Source organism: Polyodon spathula, chromosome 19, assembly GCF_017654505.1.
Source record: "Polyodon spathula isolate WHYD16114869_AA chromosome 19, ASM1765450v1, whole genome shotgun sequence".
In the NCBI taxonomy this organism is placed as follows: Eukaryota; Metazoa; Chordata; class Actinopteri; order Acipenseriformes; family Polyodontidae; genus Polyodon; species Polyodon spathula.
This window is the reverse complement of record NC_054552.1, coordinates 2,821,555-2,846,078: the sequence shown is the minus strand read 5'-3', so window position 1 is coordinate 2,846,078 and position 24,524 is coordinate 2,821,555. Positions and strand designations below refer to the sequence as shown.

Below are 24,524 nucleotides of genomic sequence, written 5' to 3'. Positions count from 1 at the left end.
CACTCGCATTAACTGAACTCAGCACATTGGCAGGAAACAAGATCTGGACAGTCTACAGGTACACTATTGGCTTGGTGTTCACAAGATGTTGTAATGTTCTATACCAGAGCTGGAGCTTACTGGTCTCATACATAGTAGGTCACCGATTTCTGGAAATGGCAAAATCCCCCAAAATATTCTGCATAGCACCCATTTCCAGAAATTGTTGCCCCTTGTGAAAATGGTACATGCATATTCTCAGCTATATCACAATCACATTTATTGAATAAGTGAAATGGAATAAATGAAAATAACAGCTAATAGTACTTTCCATCATTACTATGAATAAGACAGTTGGGGAGAGGGGGTTGCTACAAGGTGTTGCATGGTCTTTTTTTCTGTTACAATTAAAACAATTCCATGTATAAATTCTTCTGAGGTTTCTGTAATGAGATGCATTATAGACAAAACATTACACAACATACTTTTGTGCTCCTTAACATTACTTTTTTGGGGTGGGGGTGGGGGTGGGGGAATCAAACAACTACTCCCACCGGAATTTAAATAAATCTATTAAAAAATATTGTGCAACATTACTTAGTGCACATGACTGGCTTTAAAATTGCATCAGTTTCTTTTTTTTTTTTTTTTTGGTATTTTTAATAGCCAAAACAAACAGAATTTTTTTTTTTTTTTTTTTTTTAAATAACCGAGTATTAAAATGGTCCTCCACATACTGTAAATAAATTGATTTTTAAAAAATACATACATGCACTAAATTGGCAAAGGCATATTGCTAAATACTGGATAGGGGGTGAGGGACTGGGTCTACTATTAATACAAGGTTCCCCTATAATAACCCACAACCAGTTACTCTTGCTCACTGGCATCATGCATCTCATTTTAGAAATTGAGTTTTAATCCTAAACTAACATTTTCAAATAATTCACAAAAGAATTGGGTTAAAGGTCCAGTGAGCTCCAATAGGAAATACTTTATTTTGTGGATCATGCCCTGTAAAATTAGATTTGTACACTTCTACGGTAAGTTGTCCTACAGGCTTGATAAATATGTGACCAGAACATGCATTAGAAAACAGTTTTCATCCTTGACATTTTCAAAAATTGAAACACATTCAAAAAACAGAAACAAAAATGTTATGTAATGGAACCAGCCACTTGCAACAGTAGCCTTTCACTCATTCGTCTCTCTCCATATTCCAATAATTTGAGTGCCCGTTTATTTCTAATCACTGTCCCTGAGATATGGAACAGTGTTAATAAGGTGATTATTCTTTTTATTTTAGATCGGGTCCCAGTTTTCTCAGGTATGATTAAAAACTGGGCTCGGTGCATTGTAATAAAATCTTGGTAGTGTTGTCTGGAAAAGTATTATTCATTATTACTTGTATTATTTATTATTACGTTTCTGTCTAATTTATGAATTTTAGGAATGGTTGAAATTATTTGTGCGAATAAGGGCCACTACTAATCAAGTGGAGATTAAATAATACATTGTCAAAATCAACTACTATTAACTTTAAGGTCAATGTCTATATTGAACTGTCCCCAGAATGAGTGAAACTTGACAGACAGAAGGCAAGATGTACCTGCCAATGTTTTTTTATGTGGCTTACACCAAAACACGTTGGCCTCTTCCTTTGTGAACACCTGCAGTGAACTACAGAAATAAAGATGGGTACTGATCTTCTTTTGAAAACAACAAAATGTAAATATAAAATAAAAAGTTATGAAATTATGAAAATAGCAATATACTGTAATCAATACGTATACATCATTATTTTTTATGAAATTGTGTACATCTAATAATAAAATATTTTAAATAATTTAAATAGCAAAAATAATAATAATAATAATAATAATAATAATAATAATAATAATAATAATAATAATAATAGTTTCCAGTGTTTTTTTTCTTCTTTCTTTTTTTTATTGTTATTTTTTTATATAAGTCACGGTTACCTGTTGATTAAAAGCTTCTTGCTCCAGAGCAGGTTGAAATAACATCCAAATGTGTTGCACATCTTCATCAATCTCCTTCAACAATATTGTCTTTAATGTCTAACTTTCATGTTTGGTGTCATTAAAACTATATTCATTTTTTTTTTTAAAAATCACCCACGGAATCATCTGCCCTCATTAAAAACAAAAAGGTACTGATTGTCAAAAAGAATGTTCTTTCATTTTTAAAGCAATTTTTTTTTTTTTTTTATTCCCACAGTTATTGAAATAGCTTTGCTTTGACAAGCAAATGGTCCCCAAATGAAATCCCACTGCCCCTATTTTTCTGTCTTTCTTTAACCTTTGTATGTGCTGTATAAATCTGTGAAATTGCCAGGACCAATTTACAATAATAATAAAAATAGAAAAAAAGCCCAGGAATAGCCATTTGTAATAGTTCTGTTTTACAAATATTGAAAATCCATCTTTCTCCCAACATTAATGTTTCAATGCATCCTGTGTATTATCTGCTTGAAACCTTGGCCAACACAACTCTAGGGATTATAAAGTAGTGCTCCTGGATGTAGCTGTGAGATCACCCAGCTCTTCAGCAGGTACCAATCCCAGGATGTTAGTGGGTTAGCCGAGGGTTGGGGCAGATCTTCTACATGTTCCTTTCAGCAGTGAGGTATTTCAGGGCTGCTGAGCCGTACTTGCGGGATAGATCCTGGTGAAACTCATCCTTCAGCGTTTGCAGACAGTTCCTGTAGCCGGAGCTGGATCTGAATTTGGAGATATCGAAGCTTGGGGCATGAGGCATGTGGATCACAAAGGCATTGGGCAATACCACCAGATCATACTCCTTTAAGAAAAATCAGGGAGAAAAAAAATAGGCATCATTAAAGGTGTATAAACTTGTTTAGTCAAGAGCCACAATATTCCCTGTTACAGCTAATTTACTGTTTCATAAAAAAGCCACATTTCCCTGAATCACTGGTTCTTAGGTTTGTAAATAGATACCCAACACTTATCCTGCTGCATAACACAATACCTGGCAAATTATAGCTGTTCTTGTTTTGATTAAAAATTTAGATATTGTTCGTCTGAGCATTTTAAAATGTCATTAATGCAATCAACTAGAATACACCGATTGCTACCTGGCAATGTGTAAACATGCTTAGAAGAAAGGAGGATGATGAACAGAAGTTGGCCTTGGAAAAATAAACAATGTACATTCACAGTGAGCAAAATTTTTCCCAACAATGAATAATACTGAAATTTTTATAAGATCCTGCAGAACCCTATTCGACGAACTACAGTATTTTATTACATATATATATATATATATATATATATATATATATATATATATATATATATATATATATATATTTTTCTCACCTGTGCATCAAGTTCCATGATGTGAGATACTTTGTTCCAGCCAAAACCAACAAACCTCTGATCGTACTCCGGACAGTCACGCCTCACTACAACATAAGGCTCGAAGTCTGACTCCCACTCCACTTTATAGGGGGTGGTTGCTGTTCTCCACTTGGCATAGTCAGTTGGGGCATGGCCCTTGGTCCATACGTGGTACCTGAAAGCAAACAAGAAGACATAAAGAATTACAAACAGTGGGCTTTAAATACAAAATGTCAAGTTTCAAACCCAGGGGCTGAGACGTGTAATTAGTATGCACCAACCTGAAAGTATAGAGGGTCCCCATGTCCAGCATGGAGAGAAGCTCTGCTTTGGATTTGGGAAAAGAGAGGCGATACCGCAGGGTTTCAAATGCTGGGACGATCAGGGCTTTCTTTGTGTGGGCCATGTCCAGCTGGATTATGGATTTTCTGTGGCGGAGGGGAAAAAGAATAATAATATAATAATAATTTGAGGCAAATGGTTTAAATTGAAAGAATTTAAATATTTTTTAAATATCATAAAATATACTTTATTTGTTTCAGATAGCAGAGTCAAATGCAGGTTCAGAGGTACGACAACTGCACCAATGAAATCACCAGTCGAGGGCGGGTGCAGAACGGTTTAAAGACTTTATAAAAGCGTACAAAGGCTGGTAAATTCAAGGACAGTACTGATACAAAAGCGAGGCGACCATTTAGTTTGTGGACGGTGCTGTGGAAACGATTCCTTTAACCTTGATTGCTGAATAATTCAGAGTTGAGAAAGCTTTAGAGTCGCACACTACCAATACAATTCTGGACCTACAGTTAAAAAACAAAAACAAAAAAGACTTCTCTCTAAAAGGTACGTTCAAAAATGATACAAAAGTCACCTCCACCTACAGCTGGACAATGAAAAGCTGTTAAAATGTACAACGGCTCACCTGAGGTAATCGTATAGGTCGTACATTGGCAGGAAGTCCACGTCTGCCAGAAAGACGTAGGGAGTGTTGGCGTTTCTCAACGCGATGTTCCTCAGCAGGTTGACAGGGTAGAACTGGCCCTCCTTGTAGACGACGTGGTAGCCAACGTTCTTGCGGCTCTTCAGCACCTCCGAGGCCTGGGCGTAGCGCAGGAACTGCTGGGCCTCGGCATCCGACATGTACAGGGCCAAGCTGATGGGCCCTTCCCAGTGCTTGCAGATGGCTTCCAACATCTGTAACCTGGAAAACAAAGTGGGTGGTGGTGGTGGGTTTGGGAAACGCAGCTAGTTAGGAAAAAAGACCAGGAGTTATTATCCATTTTCATTGCTTTTTTACATGGTGGCATTTTTAATATAAACGGCTGCAGATTTATTTCAATTAGGACTCATTTTTGGCAACTAGTAACATGCATATTGAGTTGCTCAGTACTGGAGTTTCCCCCCTACCTGTCCATGGAGAGTTGTGCCACCAGCGTGACGTCGGCCCCACCCTGCGTCTCGGTGTACTCGTACTGCAGGAAGTAGAGGTGAACCCGGTGCATGGTGATCTTCTCCCGGCGGAAATCGTAACACTGGTCATCCTCGTCCAGCTCCTCCAGGGCTCCCTGTAACTGGAGCACAGGAAGCAGGCGAGTGAAGGGACTGGAGCTGCTTCTCTGCTCATTCTGCAAAACCCAAGTGCATGTGAGGGATGATCCTGCAGAGGTCCTGCTCTTATCTGGAGGATCATCCCTGTTGGCATCACTGCTCAGACCACGCACAGAGCGGCATGGACATGCCACCAGGCAACAAGGCTCTTGCAAGACAGAACGCAGCATGATTTGTCTGACAGAGAGCACAGTCCTATTCATGTATTATTTTATTATTAATGGGCAACTGGGAATAATGATGTCCAGAAAGGTAAAGCAGTGCACGCAAGGAGGCAGTTCTGCACTCTAGGGTCACAAAGGCAAAGCTTAATCCCTGAGCTTCCTATAGGATTAGCAGTTGTCCAAGTTAAAATGTCTAAACTGATTTAGCTAATGAATTAATTCTGAACAGGTACTGGCTGACTCAGACAAGGCCGGAATCTCTGGAATCACAGAGGGATAGAACGATGAGCATATAGTGTGCTTTTTATTTTTTGAGTGGCTGCAGCACAGATGCATTTCGACTCACCTTAATGCTCTCTGTGCTGGGCTGGCTGGGGCAGCCGAAGAGTTCTCTCCGGAGCAGATTGCCATCATACTCAAGGAAGGTCAGATACAGGTTCCTGAAGAACTCCACATGCTTGTTCTTCACGCGCAGCTTCTTAGGAGAGTTCCAGTGGATCACCTGAAAGGACAGATACCATCTTACACAGCAGCAACAACCACAGCAGGTCATCTTTACAACAGACCAGGCATGGGAACAAGACTCCTACTGCATAGCCAATTCCAGATTTTACTACAAGCTAGATTAGCTGCAGTGTATAGGTAACAAGCTCAGATGTGTCTTGTATGCAATAGCTACGATTATGGGGGTTTAAAGTTTTGGAGGGATACTGGTTAAAACAAAAGTATGGACCAGTAAATCACCCCTGAGGGCCTAGATTTAATCCTTTAGCTAACTTTTAAATAAATAATTATAATAATAAAAATAAAAAATCTAAACCCCTATCATTTCAAAACACTAGTGCATAATGAACAATTAAGTTTTGTATATCAATACCATTCAGCCACGTTTGTCCTGCCACAGCAATACTTTGTGATGCAATGTGGTTTGCCGGAGTGCTGGGTGAAGGCAGCCTTACCTTGAGGTCTGACACCTCTGTGTAGCACTGCTCGGCGCGGGTGTGGTCAGACAGCTGCACATTCCAGAAACAGGGCAGCTGATGAACCAGGACAGGGTTCTGCTTGATAACAGCATTGAAAATATCCTGCAAGCAACACGTACACTTCGTTACTGCCAGCAGAAATACCCAGCCACACTAGCTCTCTGAAACAGCAAGTTTAACTGTAACTGCCAACAGAATAATCTATACTTTACTTCGCCTAAAGGAAGAACTGATTAATATAGAAAACAAATCTCTTTTAGTGGCCCTGATAAAGTAAAAGTACTGCATATATACATAAAATGTATCTACTGTACCGAGTATATATACTGGTTTTGATATTTTATAAAAACACTTGTTCCCATGGTCTCTCAACTATTTTTGCCCAGATGTAATAATCATCACTTTGAACTGTATCCCTTGGGGGTGTTGACCAGAGTGTGTGTATATAGGTGAATCAGAGAGTGAAAGCCCTGTGAATTAGCGACCTCTGGTGTTTGCAGGGTGTCACTGACCTGGTCAGCCAGCGAGGTGGCAAGCATGCTCATCAGCTCCCGCTCTGCAGTCAGTCTCCACATCTGCTCCCAGCCAATCCAGCGCAGCCTCTCCAGCAACAGCAAGATTACACCTGAACCAATGAGGAGAGAGATGGAGCGGGCCTATTAGCACCTACAGCTCCAACAGCCTTCAATGCTCGTCTCAACACTTGTTAAAATGTTAAGGAAAATGTGCCTGAGTTATACATTTCACAGAGTAGCAAGAATATGCTTTTAGGGAATACATGGTGCTGTGAGGAATGCTTACCCGTATTAAACCCTCTCCCTAGGGCCGGCCAGGGCTTGTGATTCTTCCACAGGTTTCCCAGGTACCAGTCACTTTGGTTTTCTACCAGACCAATGGCCTGTTTGTCTAACACATTGATAAAACAAGCAGTTAGGAAAAGAGGAGCTCCCCAAGTCAGCTGTCTACAGCTACTATGTGGCCAAAAGTTTTGCATCACCCTATAGAATTAACACATTTTGCTTCACAAAAGTCAAATGAAACCTGCTGAATAATGTTATGTTAACATACTGAATTACATATGGATGTGGTTTTTGCACATATATCATGAAAAACTGACAAATTGAAAAATGTGTAATACTGTACTACTATTATGGATTTCGGTTAAGTTTTTGCGATACCCTTTTGTAGTTTCTTCGATTACATTATGTTAAAATAAAATTATATATATATATATATATATATATATATATATATATATATATATATATATATATATATATATATATATATATATATATATATATATATATATATATTAATGATGTCTCAATTCTATAATTCTAGGTGGTGCAAAACTTCTGGCCATCGCTGTACATGTATGTGTGCAATTTTCTATTCAAATTTAACTTAAATTGCAAAGCACAGCAACTTTGTGCAGGTTTACCTTGTACTGTGCCCATAACTATAAGCATATTTGTGAAGGAGAAATAAAAAAAAGGGTGAAAAAGAAAAAAAATGCTTTTTTAATATACCTGTGAATTTTCTAAAGATGGTCCACAGCTCTGCAATGTCAGTGGCAAAGGTGATGTCTGTATCCAGGACAATGACCTTTGTGAGGTCAGAGGGCAGCGCTTTGGTCAAGGTCAGTTTCATCAGTCCATATATCCCTGAGTAATGCTTATTGGGAATCCAAGCAACCTCAGACTAGAAGAGAATAAAGCATGCTCAAATGTACTGGGAAAACAACCTGTGCCCATTATTCCTTAGCCTAGTGTGTAAGATACGACCATATTTGGTCCCTGGTTTCTGTGATAAAAAGGCAACAGTTCAAGTACTTGATAAGTTCTACTTTAAACCAATCAAAAAGTTCACAAAAGTTCATATGTCTGACTTTCCTTTAAGCCATGCACTTGTTCACACTTTATTAACTTACAGTTTCTTTAATTATAAACTTCAGGGTACTTAAAAAGCTCCATTGTACTTTTTATGAGTGGTTATATGATCCTAATAAGGGTGTTTCTGCATACAGCAGATGGGACAAGTTTACAGAAAAGTGCTGCTCAACCTTGGATGGACCACCCTCATTACAACGAGAAGTTCTATCCAGGTTATCAGCAGAAAATGCTTAGGAATTCAAATTTACTGAACGCAGAGGCTGCAGAGAAGGAGGTCAAATCATGCTTGAAGGCGACTGTCTTTAATATTTAAAATTAATCAATTTTTTAAACTGCACACGCATAATGACTTCCATTAGGTTATGTCCAGGATGACATTGTCTGCTGACATCAAGGGGTGTCAAATCATGGTCCTGGAGGGCCGCTCCAGATTTAACAGCTAAAATGAGATCATTAACTGCTTCAGGGTCTGGATGGAGGTTTAATTGGTTCAATTAAACAATTTAGAACAAGGTTGGAACAAAAGACCAGGAATGGAAGAGGCAACTTTGGCCTCCTCTGGGCTACCCTTTCCTAACCAATATAAAAATACATAGAAGGCAGCACTAGCCAACGCATGTATCTACTAGACTAATTCTTCTACCATGAGAGCTAAAATTCCCCAAGAACCAAAATGAATTAAAAAAGTCATACATGTTTAACTCAAATGTTTCATGCAAAAGGCTCTCTTGTCTAAACACTGATGCATGTTGCTGTAGCTGATGTACACAGTTTACACAGGGTATGGGGAGAAATGAGCTGGAACAGCAGATGGAATCATAGTTCTGCAGTTGCAAGGATTACATAGTTTGCATTATCATGCAACTATTTCTAATCTATTTATCCTAGCGAGCCCCTGTTTTAATGTACTATATACCAACAGCAGCCCAAAGCAACAATCTTTTTGTATCAAAACTCTCTTGCCCTTCACATTTACTGCACAAGGGCCTGACGGCTACATTTTACACAAGCTCTGGGAAACTCAATGCATTTTTAATGTAATAAATCTAAGATAACCTTTATTATTAAGGCAGCTATAGTCATTGCCATTCACATTGGCCTCAATTATCAACCCAAGACTTGGGTAATACTTCATGCCTGTAAGACAGCTATTAAACAGAGCTATTAGTGTAGATAAAGTAATTTCAAATTTTGTTTGTGATTAGTACTCATATTGGGAAAGGTGATGTGGGGGACAAGAGGAAACATGTCCTCTTCCACGTAGGGGGCAAGTGAGAGGCTCACGTAGATTCAAAACAAATCATTACCTTGAGTTCATCGGCATCATAGAAGCTAACTTGCACAGAAGGTACCATCCAGGACTGAAAGAGAGAGCTGAGGATCTCATGAGCCACTGCATCTGTGATGAAATGGAAATGCAGGGGATTCTTCCTGTTCAAAAAACAAAAGGATTCACGGTCAGAGTGTGTGGTTACAGAAAAATGCATTAGACAGTTCAGTTTTGTTTAATTCAAAAGAAAACAATATTGTAAGCTTTTATTATTATTATTATTATTATTATTATTATTATTATTATTATTATTTAAATACTTTTAAACTGCTTAAGGAAATCTAAAAAAGTCTAACTTGCTGACATTCACAGGGACTATGATGCCTGTCTCTCAGTGACTGCAGCCTATTTCTGAATTGAAATGTTAAGATGACCTGAAAATGAGTCACTTTTCCTTGAGCAATCTCTCTCTCCCTGTTGCCGAATAAAGAATACTGGGAACAACAAAGGCATGTCAGCCAAGGTGACTTTGTTTAGAGTCTGCCTTGCATATCAACTGTATGCTTAAGCAGGCAGAACCACACGTGCTGTGAGCCAGGACTAACTCTTACCTGTGGAACAGGATGGACTTCACAAGGGTGATCACGTCACGGCTGGCATTGTGGCCCGCACACACGCATGCAACATGGAGGAGCTGAAAACAGAGCGACAACAAGAGCCAGGAGTTACAATCTTGGGTGGGTGAGTAGTGGATTAGATTGGCAAAAAAAAAAAAAAAAAAAAAAAAAAAAAAACACTCAAACTCAAATCCAGCCCTGGCAACCGTTTGCACAATCAATTGAATTTGTTTGAGGAGAAATGCATTCTAGTCATCCTGTCCCACTGAATACTTCAAAGAAATCATCAGCATAACTGTCAAGTGTATTGCCTTGTACTTCTCTAGTACAACCACTAGATGGAGTAAGACCCTAAAAGAGCTGTAAGAGTGCAGATTATGTAGTTTATCCTTGCACTATGGAGTAGTTACCCTGAGTACAGTTACATTAACACACAAGCCAAGTATAAATTCCTGCGCAAAAGAAAATCTAGGTTGTATATCTTTTAAAAAGTCAAAGTTAAAAAGTCAATTTTATTTTTATGTATGCACTGTATATAAACTCAAAGAAAAGTGTTGGAACTACAGGGGAATCTCATGCTGTAGATGCAGACAGCTTTTAAAAATAATTGCTTTTTTATGTAATGACAGGCAATCACACTGCCTAGTGTTCTGGCTTGGCACTGGACAGACAGCTGTCCATGCAAGTTGCAAGGTCAGGTCATCTTCACACTGCTTACCTCACACTTTTCCACCACAGGCTGTTTCATGCAGTCCGTGCGATTGCCTCGTTCCTCTGCAGTGTTTTCCCCATCCTCTGCGCCCGTGTCTGCGGACGCTGCCCACTGCTGGTTGCCGTAGTTCCCATCCTGATTGCTGCTCTGGGATTGGCTGATCTGAAGGCGCAGCTGGCGGTTCTCCTCCTCCACTTCCCGGACGCGTGCATCAAGGACGTTGTGTTCCAGGTAGCGATCTGACTGCTCATCCAAACACGGGGACAGCAACAGGGACCGGCCGTCTGCAAGACCACCGCAAACACAAGGTAGATAGCTTCTCCACTTTGACATTGTTTCATCCAATTCAAGCTCTGTAAAACAACTTCGATATTCCAGTACCTCTTTTTATCATGGCTTTTATTGGGTGTCCATGACTGAGATGCTGCAACCCTTGTGCTGTAATTTAGTTTATTGTTGATCTATTGTTGTAGATTTGCCTGTTTGGCAATAACACAGCATTTATTTTATAACACATAAGCCTGTGCTTGCCTACCTGCTTTTTTTACAAATTATTTATTTTTTGTATTGTAGAAGAGGGGCATGAAATTGTTTTGTGTAATATTTTCCAGTTTGAAGTACACCTCTTGTGATGAGTGCTGCATTGTGAGTCAGCTATGGGGGACTTGTGCCCTGTGCTATGGTGATGGACAAGCCTCTTTCTAAAAGACAGACATGTATTAAACCAAAGTAACCACCAACAGGAAGCTTGCTTCTGGATTGCAGTGGATATTACACATTCACTCCCACATGTAAAAGGTCAAACCTTTAATCACCCAATTAAAACGCTTGTGAATATCCTCCAGCAAATGGGATAAATATCATACCTGGAGGTAGGCAATCTATCCTATTCAAGGACACAATTAATCAATCTCTATATACAGAACACAAAAAACAGTATCGGGATGTAATATACTGTGTTCCAAAGAGTATTCTGTCTAGGCGTATGTGCTTTTGATCAACATGCTGGATAGTGGTTTGTACGCTCAGTCCACAAATAGCAAACAGTATGCGATCAACGCCTACAAACTCATGAACAAAAACTCTATAGGCAGCTGGGTGCCACCAAAATGTAACATCACGTTTGCTCCTTTTGTCCTTGACTGTTCTTTCAAAACGAAAGTGTTTCTGTTTTTCAACAACATAACAGTCCTTTTGTTTCGCTTTGTTTTTTTCAGACACAAAAGTAGCTGTTACAACATGAAAACAACACACCTCCCAGAGTGCAACACTAACACAGTGGGGAAGAAGCGATATTCACTGCTCTTTATTTCCTCTAATAAAATCCTACATTAAGCAAAGGAGCACATGAAAGAAAAAAACAACAGGAAACAATGCATTTTTCAATGGATTATTAAATGCATTCTGCTTTTCAGATCGCTAGTTAGCAATGTCAGATGAAGCCAACCCCAGGATAGTGATTTCCTATCAATCCCCACACCCTCCGTTTCACAGATCTTTTCTGCAGATATACAAGATCAATGAACCTGGTTCTAAACGTGACTCACGGACCTGTGATTGTACCTTCACTGCAGCCTAGAGTTACAATTTACTTCTGCACAGCCTCAAGAAAGCTTTAAAAACGACAAGTTGTCAAATATTCCTGTAGCAAGCTATTTATCTCAGCTGATGGCAGCAAGGACACTGGGCCACTAGCATTGTAACTCTAACCCCTGAAGTGATTTAACTTTCTGGTATGGAGTTTAAACAGGGGTCTAATGTCTGAGCTCTAACAAGCGACTAGACTGATCTGCCTCCAGTTGTTCTTCTGGATTTAATAAGAGATACACATACAAGTTCTCAAAGGTGTTGGTTATGTTTTTTAGTCTGTATGTAGACTGACCGGAAAGACTTCTTGCAGGACAGCAGATCATCATATGGTTTTACTTTTGCAGTAAATAATAAAATGTTGCCTATTGTTGGCAGCAGTTTCCATATCTCTACTCTAAGCTCTGTTGTGTGGATTTTTATTATCAAATCTAGCCTGCTAGTTTCTGACTCATACTCACTCTCTAAATTACCCACAAACAGGTAAAGCCAAGTGATGAGGATGACAAATGTCACCGTGGCAACCAAGAGCTTCAGCTTCCCACGGAAAGGGCAGGACATTGTGGAAAAGTGGGGTTCAAAAAGGACAGGAACAGTTTAGGTGGGGTTCAATCCCACTCCAGCTAACTGCAGCATCCTATCATCTGGAAAGAAAAAACAAAAAAAAACATAATCCATAAAACAAAAAGATCAAAAAATCAGTAAACGCATAATCATTTCAAAAATAATATATATTATAATCAGATACAATGGAATACAATACAAAACACACTTATTTATTCAGCACTTTTCCAGACAAGAATCTCAAGGTGTTCCTGCACCTATTGCATGCCACTAGATTACAATAAAATAAAGGACATCCTGCTTTCAATCACCTTAGGTGCAGAATGGCTAAAGGCTCCTGCACCCATTACCTGGTGGAAACGGAAATCAACCAACCAGGAACTGAACCTGTCCCTGCAACGTGTATTTTATAGAACCTCAGTATTTAGTTAATGCCTTGAGCATCTGCAGCTGACATATTACTCAATCATAGTTACTATGTGGGTATTAAAATAAACCTGCATTAGGAGGGATACCTGCATAAAGCTATTGATAAAAGCACACAGTTTGTCCAAAAAAAGCTTCTTTCGGTACCGTTCATCTTAAAAGGCTGAACCTTAAATCTGTACAGACCCCCAAAATCAGGTATAAATAACAAAGATGTCAACGGCTTAAGATGTAGGAATCTCAGGCTGCCACATTAAGGAAGTCTGCTGTGGCACAGTATTCAGACAAGAACTGTCAGGAGCGGATAAGACTAACTTGCTTTTCAACGAAGGCTTGTTAGCTTAACTTGCAAGAAGCTGATTTAAAGTCACAGTACCCAGCAGTGGGACCAAACCAAGAAGGCAGCATTGTACTTAAGAAATAATCCATTAGGAACAAAGTGCAGATAAAAAGGTAAGGCTTGGCATTAAGGATATTGAAGCCATCTCTCAATTGCCTGGGAACAAGAGTGACACGCCTCTGAATTAAAACAATGAGGTGCCACTGGCTCCCACTGTGGCTGCTCCAGTAACCATCTGTCTCATTTCATTTCTCTCGCTTTCTCAATTAAAAGAAGTCAATTCCAGAAAGACGGTGGTAAATTGCTAGAAAAAACGTGCTGTGACTGGGTTTACTCTTTGACTCGCTCTGCTTTCTCCATCGCACCTAATAGGGGACCGCTAAGTCCTGCTCCCTCTTTGCTCCAGCAAGTCACATCTGGTTTATAGTGACGTGACGCGCTGAGAGCAGGCAATTAGAACGTGCCATTTCCCATCATGTAGCAGTCTGCCTATGTTCCCTGCTTTTTACTCATTTATTCACTAAGAGAGAGACAGCTTGGTGCGATAACAAGGTCTCTGTGTCATAAGTAATTGACATTGCTTTTATTTTTGATAAACTAACAACCCCCCCACCCCCCACCCCAAACTGTGCATAGTGGTTCTCGGAGGCCTTAAAATGCAGATGCAGAAAGTTTTCTATTAAGCAGTAACCCTGCCAAAACAGACATAGAAGGACCTTCACTGCTCTTTTCCTCTAGTTGGGGATGCAAACTGTGTGCATCAATGTCATTGGCAATCTCACTCAGTAGAACAGTTCAACGATTTCACTTCAGGCTGAGAGATTGGAATTGAACCCTGGTTCCATCAATTAAAAAAAGAGCTTGGTTTAAGCATTGCCCACAGGATGTCATCTAGTGGATAGGGTGTGTGGAGAACAAGAGGATCTCAGTCCAAACACTACAGCAGCACCTGGCTGGTTAATATGTCGTGCACTACAATAGTGTTTTCCAGTTAAATAGAATTAGTGCAGTTTTCTATAGCATTCTGTATAGCACGTTTAACCATAGTGACACAAGTATGGGAAGAAATCAAAGAGTTCTATAACCAAAGAAAAGCAATACAAGGTTAGTTTCACATTAGGTGGGCATTGTAAGATCAAACCCAAAACAGTTAAGAATGACTGATCTATAACCACAGAAGGAGATACGCTGCATGTGGCTCAACCACAAGGATTAAAGATTAACCGACTGCTGAAAATCCATTCAAGTATTAGTGCACCTGTAAGAATTTCAATCCAACCTCATATGTTCTTGATCCCAAGTTCAAATGTGGCCTGGGGATTACAGGGATGGAAATAAGACTCCCATTGCTTAGCAATTTGTGCCCTTCCTGGTTTTAATCCGTTAAATATCCTTCACAATCTGCAACTTTACAAGGAAAAAATGACAACCTCATGCAAACACATACAACATGAGGTACCTTTAGTTGAAATTCATCTCCACAACCTCAACGTAATGCATGCATACTTTGACAAAGACAACATATATGCCTGGCAGGCAGTCTTCAATGTAGTTGTTATTTCATAGCGTTTTGAATGAGGATCCATCACAAATTATTATTATTATTATTATTATTATTATTATTGATGATGATTGCTCTTAGCTTCTTTATTGGCCCTGGCCCAAACTTTGAAATAACTGCATCTTGAGCCAGTATGCCTGGTGAATTGTCACTTCTATGCTGTGGCTGTGTGGGAGACAATTCCCGAAGGAGTTATGGTTGCTCTCAGCCTGGTTTTTAAGATGACATCACTTTTTATAGTATTATGCGGCTGATTTCCAACAGCTTTAGATAGAGCCAAAGACTAGAAGGGCATTCTAGCTGAATACCTTCTCGGGTCTGTGAGAGAGAGCCAGATAAATTAACTGTAAAGCATCATTGCTTTTTGCATTGACTTTTACTTAGAACATACCGTACAGTACTGCTTGCTTGCGCCTAAATCCCATTTTTATTATTTCACTGTTTTTCTTCCCCTCAAAAGATGCCACATCCAATTCCAGCTTCAGAGATTGCAGATGTAAATCGCAGTGCCCTATAGAATCTCTGCATAAACACATTACTTCATTCTACACTGGCAGGCACTACAATTCAGCACATATACACAGTAGAAAAGTACTAAATAAACAATGCCTTTAGAATTCAATGAACAAATCTCCATCTAGTCTCCATCGGTTTCGATTTTTTTCACCGTATTTTCACTCCTCAATTCTTATATCAGACCTCAAGGATATAGAAATCTGGATCTAGATTTTAGAGTATTAGCCTTTATGCAGGAAGTTATTTGAAAATCAGCATGACCAGTGTCTGCAGTGTAAAACTGATATTCTTTGTAACTTTGCGCCCATATGAAAATCAATACCTCAGATTACACTAATTGGTTGACCTGACTCTCAAAATGACTTATCATATTTGGCCATGTCAGAGAGGTTGACTAGCTTCTTAAACATTACCTAACATGTGCAACTGGAACTGGGGGTGCCATTAGCAATTACTGAAGATTGTTTGGACTCTGCTTTGTACTGTAGTGTACCTCCGCATTGCAGCACTAATTCTGTCCCTGTTGGACTCTCTTAAATGTTTTGCCCCGGCAACAGTTTTTATAGCAGGAATTCAACTCTGCCTGCATTTCTCAAAAGTGGAATTAATTTGCTGAATATTAACTTCTAACAATAACCTGATATGATCCCTATGTTTACTTCAGTTTGATTAATTACATTGAATTTCCAATCCCTGAAGAACTGGTTGCTCTGCATGCAACAGTGTAATATGTTTAGTTGTGCAGTAGTTTCTGAGATTCTGAATATCTGAAATCACCACCAGGTCAACTCCAGTAAACTAGACATTATCTCACTGGGTTACACTTATCATCCTTTAGAAATAAATGGGGGATAGGCACGGCTGTTTAAGTGCATAGATTTCTCGGCTTTCTACACCAAGGTCAAGTACAACTAATGATAGCCTGAAATCATTCCTATGAAAAAAGCTATTGCATTAAAAACCATGATAAAAGTGAACGGATCCTTGTTTCTGTGCCAGAACTCGTTAAAACTTGTTGATATAAAAGTTGATATTTCTTGGCTCTGAATTTGATCCATTTAAAGCTATGCAATCAGATGTTTGCTGCGCAGCTGGATTCTGATTAAATGAAAAGGTAGTACGGCACTAGAAAGAACTATATATGTTTTTTCTTTTGCTAGTATTTCATCTGAGAATCAAACCATTTGAGGGTTCATTGCATACGTGCTGTTTATACATGCTGCTACCAACAGAGGGAACCTGATCAATGCACATTTTATTACTGGTCTAAAACAGTCAATTCCAAACTCCATGTCTGTCTCAGGTAACATGCACTTTCGGTTTGAGGGAAACAAATAATAATAAAAATGTCGGATTACATTGGTATGAACTGACAAAGCATGGTAAGAACCGGTTTTCAGAATGCTGTTTTGTAAATTGCCACATACTGTTTTTGTTTTCCTACCATTTTCATGAATTTTCTTTGTATAAATATACATGTAGTACTGTACTTTGATGTTTTAGACACATTGAATGTGTTCATTTATAATGTAACAACATTAATAAAGCATCTACAACATAGTGCAATGGCTTCCTCTGAGATACAATATTTTCACATATCGATGGACCCTTGTAACCAATTACATCGGCTATAGCAGGTTCCGCTGCACTATTAAGTAAAATCCAAAATGACTGGCTCACCTGTAATTGTAAACAAAAGTATGACATCACCTGTAAAACTGCAGTGATCCCACATCTTAATTACTAGTCCTGTGAGGAGCTGTTGCAATAATCCCTCCTCAACCCAGCAGGCCTCCCATTCATTGACATGTTGTTATACAGAATTACTCTTTCCAGGCCTATGCAGGTGGCTAATTAGAATTCCCCATCTCCCTCTGGCACATGAGGAATGATAATGCTTGCGCAACAACAGTCTGGAAAACTTTAGCATCATTCCAGATACATATTTCAGTGCTGACAAGGCATGAAAATAGTGCACAAACATATTTCTCTCAGATATGTTGCTAGCAGTAGCTTATCCTTGTATGATTTATTGGTTGGGAGTTACGCTGCATTTTTCCCCACTTTACTGCCAGTTGAAAACAGCCTTACCTTCAAAAGCCGGGAGAAGGGTCATATAAACAATTGCTTTTTTGTTTTCCAAGCTAAGCAACATTCTGTGTTTTCTAATATGCTATAATATACCGTGCACAAAATTGTTCCAGCCGAGCTCTGCAGAGATTCTGATTGCAAATGAGAAAGAGACAATATTTCTGTCAAAATTGCAGTTTGTGCCAAAACAAGGCTGAAGCCGATACAAGTGGGCGGTTAGCCTGAAAACACTTTTTATTGCCCATACAAAACTCTGAGTAAATAAAACAGGCAATCTCTCTGTAATGCAGAGAGATTACCTATGTAATGATAATTTTAATAGTTTCAAAATCAAAATGAAGGCTAATTTTTCTTTTATCCTGGTTTTAACATGGCATACCTCATGTTTCACAGCATTATTCCACTTCAAGCTGTGAATTGTCTAAAGCATGCCTTCTCCTCTGAACTTGTGCACCACTGTGCTCCAAAAGATGCATAAATAAGAGTAGTACTCTATAACCAAGCGCTGATCATTCTGTACCAAGAAGTCATGGCTTTGACATTCACCTGCAGTAGATGTGATCCTACATATTACAATAGTGTGCAAATTTATTAGAGCACCTCAATAGTTCCATCCTTTATATACTTTCTTGCATGTAAACTTCTGGGTGTGAGATTTTCAATTTTCAGTCAGTAAATCAATGATATAGACACAACATTCACTTGTGTAAAAAGACCAATTTGTGCTTTAATTAGGCATCTTAAAACCACTTCTAAAAAGTTTGTGTGTTCCTTTTCTCTTACTAGTTTACATTAATTACATGTGCAGCCTAGCAGTCATCAATTAAGTTAAACAAACGCTAATCTGCCTATTTTGACAATTTTCCAAATTTATTTTTATTTACAGTGGTTTGATTTCATATGCACAACAAATCAAACAACAGAAGAAATGGGCTGTTCTAATAATTGTGCACACCACTGTAGTTCAGAAAACAAAGAAGTGACTGATCTTGCAGCTCAGGAATAGTGTCTCACAAACAACTGCCATTCCCATCAAGCTTAAGAGCTCTTTAGTCTTAGCACTGGGGGGGGGGGGGGTCCAAGTCCTTCAAGGTATCAAACCACTACAAAGAAAGCACTACACATGTTATTAACTTTATTTTAAAAGCCACCCAGTTAGACAGAGATGTGTGGAAGGATCCCATGAAACAATTACAAAGCTAACCTTTTTACAAATGCTTAATAATTGTTTTTATTAGTGCATTGCTGTTGTAAACAAATAAATATTACCTTTTTACAAATGCGTTAAATCAACCGAGAACATTTTTCTGATTAAAAATAAATCAACCCTATTAAGAAAGTCTCTCATAAGCTGGGCTGAGATAATGAAGGCTCCCTCATCAAACACCCAACGATGCCTTTCAAGTCCCCCAGCACAGCTTTTGTTTCAATTTTAAATGCAGACGGAAGAAAATATTTAAAAAGTAATTCAAAACGTGAATATAAAATTCCTTGTGATCTGACTGCTTTTGATAAAATGTAATTGTTTTAAATGTTACATGGTTTTTAATGAGTATCTATCTGCTCCATGGGTTTACTGTAATACCTGAGGATAAAGAGGACAGAAGCTAGTACTGTTAATCAAACTTTCTTGAACAAACAAATAAATAAAAATGTCCACACGAGCAAAAGTTGATAAAGATGGGGATTTTGCCTAAAAGTTACAGCCAATATGAAATATTTGTTTTACCTTTAATGGAGCTGCAATAGGGCATATTGGCATGAATGAACTTGTCTACTGCCACATTCTCTTTTATCTATAGCCCCTTTCACAGTGGCACTCCTACCTGCATCCGGACCTGGGCTCTGGCTACCCGGGTCACAATCCCACGTAGTGTGGAACCACCTCAAAATGTGGGTCGACACGCTTTGAGACAGGTTGAATGAGACAAAATGCATGAGCCAACGAAATAACAAACAGCCATGCCTGCATGAAGGTTTCACTTCTGCAAGGTACATTTCTGTTTAGCCATATTTGTGCTGATTGAGACACAGCATGAGCCAGATTGCAGCAGGGATGTAGAAACATTTGCTCTAATCAACATTTGGGCTGATGGTTCAATCCAGAGAAGCTTGGATGGAAGCGTCCGTAACAAGCTGCTTCCAGGGCATTGATACACGTATTGTGTGCTTGCGTCTGTCACCCAGCCCAACCCTGCTTTATCAAAAGCAGTGTGAAATCACACAGCCGACCCACATGACACCGGGTCCTGACCCAGGTAGAGCATGCCAGCGTGAAAGGGGCTTATGTGAGCTCCATCTTTAAACAGTATGTTTAGCATTATGAGATGTGAGGAATATTAAAAGAGGGTATTGTTTAACAGTGGAACTCACATTAAAAAAAAAAAAAAAATACAAAAGTAGGCAAAATATCTTAATTTGCTAAATTGCATTACTGTGTCTCCACAGGATTTGTAAAATAAGAACGTGGAAATAGTGCATTTCTACAAATGTATCCCATGGTAGTCCAATTCAAAGAAAGCCCTCCTTTCAATCTTTCTGATTTATGTTTTTTGTGCACAACCCTCTGCAACATATCTATAGGCTTTAAAGATTAACTTTCTACTAACTTTCTTTGTCAGAAGGACTGTTTCTCAACTGTACTGCAAGAGGTTGGTTTTCTTGCTGTAGAGTGTTCCACCTTTACGTTACTGGTGTTAAGGATTTTGTTTTCCAGTAACGAATGTGAAGCGCTTTGTTATTTAGTCTTTTGCTAGTAACCCTCCACACAGCACTTGGTTTAATCAGGTGCGATTATTTATATTTACTATATTGCTGTGGAGTGCTATAGACGAATTGCTTTCTGAAACACTTTTTCTATTGAAAATAATTTGTTTTGTTGAGAACATAAAACATCTCAGTTCTATAGAACTAATGTTTCCAAACCTTGCTTCAATGGCCTACTTCTAACCTCCAGTACCTATGAGGCATGCATTGTTGGTGATCAAGAAATTAAGCCATGATGCTTAATAGCTCACTAATCCTAAACTAAACACAGCACAAAACAATAGGAAAAACAACAGCAAATTGACCTCCCTAGAAGTAGACTGCTAGATTAAAAACAGTATCTTTCTGTGATCTATAGTCTCATATTAACTCAGACTGTTTTATCACAATGTACTTTTGCAGAACAATTGAGAGGATAAATAAAAAGCACCAATCGATAACTGTTAAAACAGGCTGTACTGTTTTTATTTGTATTTATTTTTTATTTTGTGCTCAGGGGACAAAATAGACAATTCTTCTGCTTTTATAGAAGTTCAGATATAGTACACCCTCCAAGCAGGTTTGAGCATGCCTGGGTTTCCTGCTGCAGGCACGGCTTTCAACGAGTTAAAGAAGAAAAAGAAAGAAAGAAAAAACCAAAGAAAGACCAATGAAATCCAAACAACGCAGTCCCGTTAAAAATGGCACTGGCAAGAGTGTATTGAAATGCTGAAGTAAATGATTCCTAATAGGCTGTTTTTGCACACCTCAGTGAGCTTAGCCAAGACTTTCATAAGAAAAGCACTAAAAGTGAAGCTCCCAGATAAAGACAGAAGCAGCAGACAAAATTTCTAATAAATCTGCAAATCCATAAAAATTGCAGTACATATGCTCAATAAAAATGCACGAGGAATCACTGTGTTATCATTATGCCGTCTAGACATGTTTTAAACAAATGAAGGACCAGGAATGAATGCATGTATTATGGATCAGAGGATTGTTACGAGAAATCTGAACTCTAAAACTCCATGGCAGCTCTTAACGAAACCTGTTAGGGTAGCACAAGATCACTTTAGGTCTTATAAAATACTCACATTTTGAGATTGCACCAAAACAATAAATAAAAATAAAATAAAATAAAATAATGCATGAGAGCCAATGGTCAGCCCACCTTTCCCACAGAGTGACTATTCAGTATTTACCTACATATTTTAAACACACTATAAAAAGGTGAAACCCAAAGCCATTGCAAAACAAAACCAAACAACGAAAAAGCTCAGCTCTCGAAACTCGGGAAACACAGAGCTTTTTTGTTCAGAGCCCTTTGAACTTACCTACTTGTGCATGTCCTGTTAAAGAATAAACTACTCTGTAGTTTCTTCAAATCAAGTCCTAACTCTCAGGTATGTCGCACTGTTCTATCACACACGCACAGACACACACACGCACAGACACACACACACACACGCACACGCACAGACACACACACACAGACACACGCCCAATCAGCACTTCCGTTCTCCCTTTATCTCTCGGTCTCTCCCCCTCCTCCTTTGTTCTTTCAAAACCACTTTTTCTCAATAAAAATAATTTGCAGTTTCCTAACCTAGAGCTTTAAAAAGGACTCTAGTGCTTCAACTCCAGAAGTCACTTCAATTCTTACTGGATAAGAAAACTTTCAAACTCCCCCTCGAACAAAATGACTCAATGAGCCCACAATTTCACAAGACTCAGATTTCAGGACTTTTTTTTTTTTCCACTCTGCCTCTCCCTCTCTCCCTCTTCCTGCAGACCTGTGCTTTGCTTCTTGAGGGAGGGGATGTGGAAATTTTGGAAATGATTATCCATCCATGACAAAAGAAAAGAGAAACTATTTGAGGCCTGAGGGCTTTTTACCCATCTAATCCAACCGTGCAGATTACTGTAACAAGTAACCTCTGAAAATCATTAACAGAGTGAACCTGGACAGAAGTTGTGAAGGTCATCTGGCTTGGTTTTATATAGTGTACTTGTTAGAGATGTTCAGATTAAATGTGCTCAGCTTTGTGGGGCCTCAAAAAACACAGCTTTACAGCTAGCCATAGTTTATTAAACAACTGATGTCTAGGTATGGGTTTCAACAGCATCGTCTATCTTTTTATTGAATAAATGGGTTGCTACTGGCTTGTTCTGTTCCACTCCCTACATATTCTAGCTAAGAAGGGGGAACTCATCTAGAGAAGCTGGAGTAAATTGCATGGCTACTGCCATTATTCCTAGGGATACCATACCCCTTAATATTTCAAAAGCAGCATTACACTCTTCAGCTGCACAGTGGTGGTACAAAACCAAAACAGCCTGTAAAATCCCTGGTTACCTTAGCAACCCACCTGATGTTGTCACCTTTGCTTTCAGACATTCTGGGAGGGGGGGGGGACCTGATAGACTTCTATAAACATTCCTGAAGGAGTTATAACTCTTTTTCTACAGCTGGCCCAGGGAATCAGGGGCTGGAGTTATTTTAAACTCAAGAAACAGTCAGAGGGTTTTGCAACAGTAGCGCACGCCACCTTATCAAAACAATGCTTTCCAGTCATGGAACAAAAGATTAGGACATAATGTACCTTTACTGCATTAAGCAGATGAATGGCCAGAGCATTGTAACCAAGCCATAGGCAGACCAACCCACAGAACAAAAAAAGCTTTCATGCAAGGTATAAACCAGGGTAATGATGGCAGTATGTTATTAAGTACTATAAAGTGATTTTATACGGTAGCATGTGTTGAAGCTGCTGCACTTCACAGTGAGAAGCCCTGAAAGTCTAGCTTACTAGAAAATAGCATAATGGTGAAGCAATGGATCCCTACTATTAGTATGCACTGGCGGGTGGTATTCCTCAGGTCTAGAACAGGCATTTTTGGAGCACAGACTATCATTTAGCATCATATTCCAGTCCTGGGGCACAAGCCATTCACACAGCTATTACGTTACCACAAGTTGCTGTGAAGCAGTTTTTGCAAGACTGCCAAATTACCATGAAGGCAAACTTACTAACCTACTCGACCAGTCGCTGTAAATATTGGTTTTCCATTTTCAAACACTTTTCTTAGTCGTTGTTTTACTTTTGAGAAGACTCATCTGCTAGCAATTTTTTAAAAAACTATTTGAAAGTTATTTAAAAAAAAACTTCTGATACAGCTTTATCACTCAAGTGGACAAATTAATGAGAGCATCATTTAAAAAGAAACTGGTGATCATAATCGTCCCGACTCTAAGGCTTACCCAGCCAGTGGTCATTAGTAAAGCAGCTATCCACTATTGAAGCATCAGGTTATGAATTATCTGATAGCTCAGATAGCTGAGAGGATAACTAAACACAGACATGTTCAATTCAACTACTTTCGCTAAATCACAGGTCTCACAACGCCACTCGACCTGATAAAAGGCTGTCATACAAGTGTCAGCACAGTGAACAAGGTCAGGATCTCTAAGAGAGAAGAATGGTCCTGCAAGGCTACATCAAACCCAGCAGGAAAGAGGCATGAACCCAGCTTGTTTGGGATAGGTATAGTATTTCACCACCAGTATTTAAGTCAACGGGCTTTGCAGACAAAGAAGCCAACATCCAACACTGTACTGTATGTGGATTACACTGGCAGCTTCTGCTTTGCTAACTTGTCTGATCTCACTCTTTCCAAGACCTGCCAGTTATTGGTTTTTCATATTATGTTATTATTTCTGTCACAGGGAGGCAACAAACAAAGCAGTTACTTTTCAATTCTGCATAGCACTCCCACTTTGATTAATGCAACATAATGGTTACCCTCAATCCATTTTCATCCCCCAAGGACACATTGTCTTCATGGTGTGAAACTGCACTCATATTACTATAGCTGGACAATAGACAAACAGAGCTCTAACATTTTAGTTGACATTCCAGGGAAAGTGGTTAAAATGGGGCCATTTGCCATTCGTTACAAGCAAGAGCAGCTCAATTGAAAAACAGCAGCAGCTGCTCAATGTGTTTACTTCAACACCGCCAACCTGAAATACAACCTCAAACAGCACAGCACTAAACGTATCTTATCTAACATACTCATAGA

General features: G+C 39.0%; 1 protein-coding gene across 10 annotated transcripts in view; it reads right to left on the bottom strand.

Moving 5' to 3' along the window:
* Positions 1-1,904: 1,904 nt before the first annotated feature.
* LOC121294891 (LARGE xylosyl- and glucuronyltransferase 2-like) overlaps positions 1,905-24,524 on the bottom strand; it is a 123,525-nt gene continuing 100,905 nt past the window's right edge. For 7 of the 10 annotated variants that reach the window (XM_041219049.1, XM_041219054.1, XM_041219053.1 and 4 more), the window contains 14 exons: positions 12,660-12,842; positions 10,618-10,895; positions 9,894-9,976; positions 9,320-9,443; positions 7,650-7,821; positions 6,919-7,023; positions 6,630-6,742; positions 6,094-6,219; positions 5,481-5,636; positions 4,770-4,987; positions 4,285-4,563; positions 3,644-3,790; positions 3,342-3,537; positions 1,905-2,802 (listed from right to left, as the gene is read on the bottom strand). In XM_041219049.1, coding sequence (XP_041074983.1) covers positions 2,605-2,802; positions 3,342-3,537; positions 3,644-3,790; positions 4,285-4,563; positions 4,770-4,987; positions 5,481-5,636; positions 6,094-6,219; positions 6,630-6,742; positions 6,919-7,023; positions 7,650-7,821; positions 9,320-9,443; positions 9,894-9,976; positions 10,618-10,895; positions 12,660-12,759 — 2,295 coding nt within the window. In that variant the 5' untranslated portion in view covers positions 12,760-12,842 and the 3' untranslated portion in view covers positions 1,905-2,604. Of the gene's footprint in view, positions 2,803-3,341; positions 3,538-3,643; positions 3,791-4,284; positions 4,564-4,769; positions 4,988-5,480; positions 5,637-6,093; positions 6,220-6,629; positions 6,743-6,918; positions 7,024-7,649; positions 7,822-9,319; positions 9,444-9,893; positions 9,977-10,617; positions 10,896-12,659; positions 12,843-21,775; positions 22,025-22,047; positions 22,100-24,524 lie in introns of those variants that run through there. The other 3 variants (XM_041219059.1, XM_041219052.1, XM_041219060.1) reach the window with 3 other exon arrangements.